General features: G+C 31.7%; 1 protein-coding gene across 1 annotated transcript; it reads right to left on the reverse strand.

Annotated features, from left to right (window-relative positions):
• Nucleotides 1-723: 723 nt before the first annotated feature.
• LOC126849210 (uncharacterized) lies at nucleotides 724-6,886 on the reverse strand. The gene is made up of 4 exons (XM_050590857.1): nucleotides 6,570-6,886; nucleotides 5,110-5,159; nucleotides 3,541-3,840; nucleotides 724-3,103 (listed from the first exon to the last, which is right to left on the reverse strand). Exons 1-4 carry the CDS (start codon nucleotides 6,579-6,581, stop codon nucleotides 2,332-2,334), a joined length of 1,134 nt encoding a protein of 377 aa, XP_050446814.1. The 5' UTR covers nucleotides 6,582-6,886; the 3' UTR covers nucleotides 724-2,331.
• Nucleotides 6,887-8,572: the final 1,686 nt, after the last annotated feature.

Raw genomic sequence — 8,572 nt, forward strand, 5'->3', positions numbered from 1 at the left:
TATATTTTTAAATTTAAAATAAAATTTATCCTAATAATTATCATAAATTATATTAAATTATATTGTAATTATTATAAATTTCCAAATCAGTCCGATAACAAAATTTAAAACTACAAAAAATAATCCATCATGCCATCAAAAGCCTATTTGTCTCATCGTTGACATCGATTGTCATTCCTTCTTTAAGCCCTTGCCCGCAAGATCCTTTCACTTTCCTTCTTCTTCACTGCCCTTCTTTTGCGGATTACACAGTCGTGAGCGGCATCTACACATCGTGTACACGAGATCATCGCCTTTCGTTGTTAAAAACGTTGCTTTCTCGACTTTCAAACGTTCAACCGGTCATCGGTCTTCCAGTGAAAGTAACTGGAATGAGAGAGGATGCGATCTTCGCGGGTGACTGTAATCTCATAGCACTCTCCTCGACTGTCGGACAAGTCGGTTGATTTTTTTTTACGGTGCCTACATGACCGCTCGACCGTGGAAACGGCGCACGATTTCCGTCTAGTCAGATTTAATAATTGTCGTGAACGTTTATTACTCGCAAGTGTTTTTTTGGTTATTATTTTTACAAGAAAAAGACATTAGGATAAATTATAGGGATAATTCGTTATCGAAAAAAATTGTGCTTTTTAATATCAAATTGATGGTAATTAAAAGAAGATATTATTTCTGCCAATTTTTATTATTGCATATATGATAACTGATTTTTCATTTAATGATTTCTTTATGTAATAACTGTTGTACTTATATTTGAATAATTACAGAATAATGAAATTGCAATAGATCACCACTTTATAGCTTAACTTACTTATTAAATTTTATCCAGGAAAGATAAAAATTCTCTGGGGACGATTATTACTTGAATGTACAAACTTATTATTATACGTTACATATATTTTTTTTAAACATTGCAAATATATTTGTGTATAATATTTCATACTTAAATTATAAGATATGCTCGATATACATATAATATCGGAATGAATATTCCTCGTCTTTTACGTAACGAAACAAGTCAAATTTATGGATATATAATAATAATTTAAAGATCATTTCGTTTTTTGGAATAATTAGAATATTTTTAAGTAGCATACAACATAAAACATGTAAAAACTTTATCGCACTAAAATACTTTAGCGATATAAACTGATCATTTTTTCGTAATTTTTTTTTTTTTTTTTTTTGTATTTACATCTTTAGAGATTTTTAGTATTATAATTAATATATATGTATATACCTATATAAAATATGCATCAATAATTTCCATAGGAATTTCCATAAGAATAAGCCTATTTTGTGTATGAGCCTCTGAATTAGTTCTAATATCATTAATATTCATGCAATCTTCGGGATGAATTTATCATCATGCTATTACGTACATAAATCTTATTAGATATTTGAAACTGTAACATTGACACTGTTCCATGTCATCCACTTCCATGCAAGACGCAGTTTTAGTCGCAGATGCCATAATTACTTGAAAGTTGGCATTTATTAAAAATATAATGAAAAAGCTATTATTTATTCTAATTCTTAAACTATCGACATTAAATAACTGTAAAAAGTTGTAACATTATAAAATTCATAGAGGAAATATTTCTCCAGATTTTTCAAACATTATTAATGCTCATATATATATAAATAGATATCATTATATCAACTTCTTAAATAGTATTATAAATAAAATGATATAAATAATCCGGAATATATTATATAGACAAACTAATCAACAAAACTCGTTTGAACATCTATAATATTTAGCAAATTCAACATCACATTTGAATTCTACTTTAAAAATAGAGAAAACAAAATTTATTAAAAAATTAGAAAATATTATTGTAATAGATCACTTTTTCACATTTAATAATTTGATTATTTAATTTTATTATCATTATCAATTTCTATTTTATACAAAATACTTTCTGAACAGAGATGGAAAGACTTTAGAATAGAAATTTCTTTATGATTAATTCGCGGTATTAATTGCTCGATCATGTATATCTCGATACAAATAAAAAAACATGAGAAAGTAGACCATAATTAATCTCTGAGGACATCAGAGGATCTTAAACAAGATTTCAATTAGAAAATCTCCAGCAAGATTTAAAATTACACTTATACCCCTAAGTGTGTACCAGGGATTGAAATTTCCTGAAGCCAATATAGTTACACCAAGTTCAGGTTTCTTGACGTCTCGATGTGAGGCGCGCAAAAATGACATTTGTACATCTATAACGTATACGGTAGATTTCATCACGTATCTAGAGAAAATAAGTAAACTCAAAATTATATTCGATTTCGAAATCCCGATGGCGTAGGATTTCGTATCTATCCGTGAATACTCGGCGCGACACCTGCGCCAATCGGCAGACCCATGTTCGTGAATGGCAGCTGATGATACGCGGCATGGATCGGCATCGTTCTAAAGTCATAAGTCGTGGAGTCTCCGGGGTCCTCGTGTACGGCGTAGCCTTGCTTTGGCTGAGCGAAACTGGAGAACCAATCTGTCGACCCGCCGAAGCTCGCGGAACCTGGCAGACCGGCGGTCGGGAAGCCGGTCTGCAGCTGATGATGCGTCGGAATCGCGGTGGCCGCCGTGAAGCTGGGCATCGCGTCGGATAACATACTCGGCCAAGTCTTGGTGAGTTCCTCCAGTTTCTTCTGATACTCATCCAGGGATACGGTGTCCCGGAGCACGATGCCGTTCTTGTTACCAGCGATGGTGGCTGACGGTATACCGGCTGGCAATACGACCGCGCCCTGTATATTAGCAGCAGAGGTCATGTGGTACGCGGTCGAAGGAATATCCTTGACGTACATCTCGGCACCTTTTGTCATTTGATCTTTCTCTGCGATACTGCTGAGGATCTGCTGGTTCCTCAGGCTGAGATCCTTTTCGATAGAACGAGCAGTGTAGTACTTGTTTGATCTATCTTTTAGATTATCATGCAATCCACCACCTCTGGCGGCGCCGTCTATGTCAGAGAAAAATGAGTCTACTTGTGGACTGTGATAGGAATGTGCCGACGCATATTGCTGGCCTACCGACGCGATATCAGTTGGCGGATAGCTCGGTTGACGCGTGTAAGCACCGGCATATCTGACGGAAAAAGAAAGAAAGCGTGTTAAAGAAATCTGGAAATTAACATAGATCAGTCTCTCTCTCTCTCTCTCTCTCTCTCTCTCTCTCTCGATCGGTAACCAGACACTAATTGATTTTTTTTTAGATATAGATATATCATATATATAACTTTTATATCGTTAATTTACTTTTTGAAAGAAAAAATTTTGCTTATAAAGTTTCTTCTTATGTAAATTTCAGATTATTTATTTTCTTATAAATTTAAAAGCGCAGAGAATATTTATAAAATCATTTTTATAAAATCTAATATAGTTTTGTGAGAAAAAAAGATGCTTTCTTATTACAGTTACTTTGACATTATGTTAGAAGAAAAAAAAAATAAAAGAAAAAGAAAGAAAAAAAAATCGATGTATAGAGATGACTAAATTAAGGTAAATCAAAGAAAAGAAAATTACCTCTCATGGCCAAAAGGTAAATTACTGCCCTTGGAATTATATGGGATGTATGGTTTGCCAAAAGACATACCGTGACTGATGTCTTTACCAGACGGTATATGTACGTGATTCTCAGCTTCGTAAACGTGATCGAAGTCGTTGCTTTCCGAGGGATATGGTCGAAAAGGTTTTTTGCTGTAGTAACGATTCCCGTGCGTATGATGAGAATCGTTATCCCCGTAAGATGATTTTTTATAATGTTGTCGCCATGGGGCTGGACTTCGTCGTGTCTTGTGAACGGGCACAACTACTAGCACTTTTCTGAAATCAGAAGAGAAATAAATGGTTAAAGTACATATACCCAAGATTTTAATAACTAAATGTGAAAAATAAATTCTCTAAAAAATTCTTTCAGAGTTAAATCATATATAAGGAATTGAATTTAATTAAAAGTAATATTATTATAAAAAATTTTGAAATATGCACTGCATATAAGTGCGCATATATGTAAAATGTTAATTATATAGAAAATGTATGTACAAATATAAACTCATTGTACAAGAAAGTTCCAAGTTTGTTATTATCTACGTTTATATAGCACATTCACAATGTGTTTCACTTTCTATTTAAATTTAAAGTAATTTGAAAAATATGAGTGTGGCCATATTTTCCTATAAATGAAATTTCTCACAATCGAAAGTTACTAAAGAGTTGTAAGGAATGATCGTACTTTCACACATTTTAAGTTTTCGCAAAAACCAGATGATCCAGATTCGTGTTCTACTTTAATGATCCTGTCGCTTAAGGGAAAAAAGTCGTCGTAGACGTCATAGGCGAGTGAAAGAAGTCTTGTTTTTCAATTTTACAAGACATTTTTTGCATATTATATTATTTATGATCTATTATTTACGATCTGTTGAGAAATTTCATTTATAGGAATACCCATATTTTTCAAATTATTTTTAATTTTGATAGAAAGTGAAAAACACTGTGAATGTGCATATAAATCTAAATAATTATAAACGCTGATCTTGAATTTTCTTATACAATGAGCTTTATTTGCACATACATTTTATATATAATTAATATTTTATATATATATATATATATATATATATATATATATATATATATGCGCACTTATATGTAGTGCATGTTTCAAAATTTTTTATACTAATATTACTTTTAATTAAATTTAATTCCTTATAAGCGATTTAACTCTGAAATTTTTTAGAAAATTTATTTTTCATTTTTTTAATTAGAATTAGTCATTAGAACTAATCATATCGTGACTAGATACTTTATCATCAATAAAATGTATATTGATAACATTTTTAATTAATATTACGGAGAAAAATTATAAGGACGATTTGTATTTACCAATCGTCTTAAGTCCATTAAAATAATGATTATGAGTTAGTTATGAACTTTCCACAGTCTTGTAACACATAAAATATACTTTTTATTAAATTTACATTTTTTATATGAGGACTTAAATAGCCATCATAACCAACTTTCCACCGTTCTAGTGCTAATCTAATGCACTCATATATAGTAGTAGCCTTAATTAAGTACAACATGGGTACTCACGCGTGAATGAGAAGGGGCTCGCTGATCGCCAGCACCAGAACGCAAAGGACCTGTGAACATTAATTACTGATTAGCACGTTTTAATGATAACAAGCGTGAAAGACAAAGTATACGACTGCCTATCGAATTGACAGACTTTCATGTGCGTAGAAAAGTTTAGCCGTGTGTACAATCTCATCTGCGAGAGTTACGCGTGCCGAGACACGCAATCCCATTACGCTGCAGTTATCATTAGTATATGGTGGAATTATATCAAAACCATAGAGTTTGAGACTCATCGGCCTTATCCTTCTATTGCAGTTTTATTGATAAGTATGATTAAAACTTTCGCACAATGAAAGTACATACATATCGCATTATATATATATATATATATATATATATATATATATCAGATTCTTCTAACAGTAAGTCTTTCAATCTTTAAAAATCGATTTAAATTAAAAACTCAAAAAGTTTTCTGTTTTTCATAGATAATCATCATTTATACGCAATGATTCAGAATCATACTCTATCCACTTCTTATTTTTGAATATATGTAAACAAAAATTATTCTCTCTCTTTCTCTCTCTCTCTCTCTCTCTCTCTCTCTTTGTTTATAGGAATTAATATTTAAAATATATTATACAAAATATATTATACATGTCTGTCGATTTATTTGTTAATGTGTATCGTATTTCGCATTTCTAATTTTATAATAAATAAATAAATCATTGAATGAAATTTGTCAATTAATGTAATAATATCATAAAAATAGAATTACAACAATATATTTCAAGTATGAATTCTTATAAACATACATCAACTCTTTCTCTTATAAACAGACAAAATAATTTTTGTTTGTATATATTCAAAAATAACAAAGTGGGCAAAGTATAACTTTGAATTATCACGTGTAAACAATTATCTATGAAAAATAGAAAACTTATTTAAAAACAACAAAATGTATAATATACATTATATGTATATTTCGATTTATACATGATTTTATTCGTTAAAGTAGCAGAATAGATAGAACTTTACGAGATAAATTTCTATTGTTTTCCTCCTTTGTACAGAATAATCACAAAACATAATAAATATAATCGTAAAGACATATAAGTTCTTTCGTACACACTATTATGCATTTTATTCTGAATAAATATAAGCCCCATAAATCACTATTAAATAAATTAAATAATTATTATTGCTAATTATTAATCTTATTAATAACGCACAATAGAGATAAATAAAAATAAATATAATTTCCATAGATTTTCTATCCCTTTCATGCATATATTTATCTTTGCATATTTTATCATATAATCTAATTTCAAAAAAAAATTTTTTTTTTTTTTTAAATATTTATTTAAAACTCCTTTTATCATTCAAAATTATTAAAAAAAAACTTGATACCGAGGAAGGCGATGGTGAATCTTTCGAATCGTGAAGTTTGATAGAGACTTTTAATAAAGACTCACCGAATACCGCATGCTGCCGGTCCTTGGATTAATCTCGCGCCGCTTGATATGATATTCGTTTCTATCGGTTTCGCGGATCGCGGATGAGACGCGGATGATCAAAAAGCTCGCGTTCGCCGCACCTATCTTAACCGAATCAAGATACCCCAAGTCCGAGATTTGACGTGTTCGTCACCGCGGACGATCCAGATAGTATTGCGGTTACCCGCGCTACGCCTCTTCTCTTTTATACAAGATAAAAAGAGCATAGACTCGCGCGTCCGCGCGATCGCCTCCCACCGTGAAAATGCATGCATCGGCACCGGCTCCGCCGATCTAGCTAGATGGAAATGGAAAACGGACGGGCACAGTCTCCGCGGTCTCCTCTCCGCTAAATACGGCCAGTCCGGCCGGCTGGGCAAGCGGCGTCGCGAATTTTTGTCCAGGGAGAAATCGACACTTTATTCGTCCTGAGACAGACAAGGGCGTATTCGCGATTGCTATGATATCCGCTTGATCTAGTGATGAGCCGAGAGTCCGGTCTGACAGGTGTATCTTGCGGCGTTATCATATCAAGTCTCTCTCTTTCTCTCTTTTTTCTCTCTCTCTCTTTCTCTCTCTCGAAATAAAAACAAAATAACTATTAAAAAAATGCTGACATGATATATGCTGGACGGATGAGTCTATCCAACGAAAGTTAGCCGACAGCTATCGACAGAAAGTAGATAGCTTTCCTTTATATTAATTAATCACTATAATTGAATGAAAAATAAATGAAAAAAAAAAATGAAAAGTAATGTACAAAGAACGAAGCATATGTGCGAAATAAAGGGCAACGTATTAATTTTAATAAAAGACCATGTATTTTAATTAAGAAACATATTAATATTAATAAATACATCAATAAATTAATTTTAATTAATAAATTAAATTATAAATTTTAATTAATTATGTAAAAATTACATATTATTTATCAAGTATCAAGTTCAAGTTCAAGATATTAAAATAATCTGAATTAATCAAACCTCGGTCAAATTATTATAAATTGTTATTATTAATCACTCTACGCGAACGCGCAAGAATGTGTTGATGCTTCTATAAGCCACACCCAACGTTTGCTTTCCAAAATACGAATAACAAGAAATTGTAAGTGCTTCGGCAATACGATCGTACGGAAAGTGTTCTACATTTTCTGCAGATACCTGCGTCACGGTTGACTGCTTGATTTTATATCTGATTCCTTTGTTTATATACATTTTTCCTCACGCTGAAATAAAACGAATCTCTATGTAATAGAATTATAATATTTATAATACGGATACGAATTTTAATAAATTCATGTTGCTTATATAATATATGTATGAATAAAAATACTATGTTATATGTATAAGCAATCTAAGTAAGTCGTGAAGAAGGAAGAAAGTACTTAAAAAGTACTTATTAAAACTTTTACGTATATTGATAATAGATGGTTATATCATCAGCTGATCTGATGGAAACGTGAACTTTTTTCTGACTAGTTACTCATGGAATGTTATCAAACAAAAAACGAAGAAGATCATCGCGATTTAATTGCAAATTGTGAGCGCGATCAAAAGTCAAAATTAATCTGCGACCATCTTTGGCACAAACTGTCTCTTCGCAAACTATCCTTTGGCTCGAAAAAAAAAAAAAAAAATGAAATCACGGATACATAATGATATTTTCTCTCTTGACAACAACATTCTTGTAATACTATCGCCATATTTTTTTTTTTTTATTTTTTTGACATAAAAATTTCACTGAGATGAATATTTCGCGCGTTTTCATATTGTTACGGTCCACATATACAAATCCTTTCCCGGCACGTTGCCGCGCCGGGATAACAATGATGGCGTCAATTAGCTCATTCACGCGATATACTTTCTTGCATCGAATTCAAGGTCAAGTTTCTAACCTCATGCCTTTTTCAGAGATAACATTTTGTTCTTTAATAGTGTACTGTCTCTGCCTTAATTCTCACACGAGAATTTTTATTCTCCTTT

This window comes from Cataglyphis hispanica, chromosome 4 (genome assembly GCF_021464435.1).
Source record: "Cataglyphis hispanica isolate Lineage 1 chromosome 4, ULB_Chis1_1.0, whole genome shotgun sequence".
Taxonomy (NCBI): Eukaryota; Metazoa; Arthropoda; class Insecta; order Hymenoptera; family Formicidae; genus Cataglyphis; species Cataglyphis hispanica.

Excerpts from the sequence above, each read along its gene's own strand:
- LOC126849210 (XM_050590857.1), bottom strand. Across the intron at positions 3,841-5,109 it reads GAGCCCCTTCTCATTCACGC|AAAAGTGCTAGTAGTTGTGC; the intron begins GTGAGTACCCAT and ends TTCTGATTTCAG. Across the intron at positions 3,104-3,540 it reads TTACCTTTTGGCCATGAGAG|ATATGCCGGTGCTTACACGC; the intron begins GTAATTTTCTTT and ends TTTTTCCGTCAG.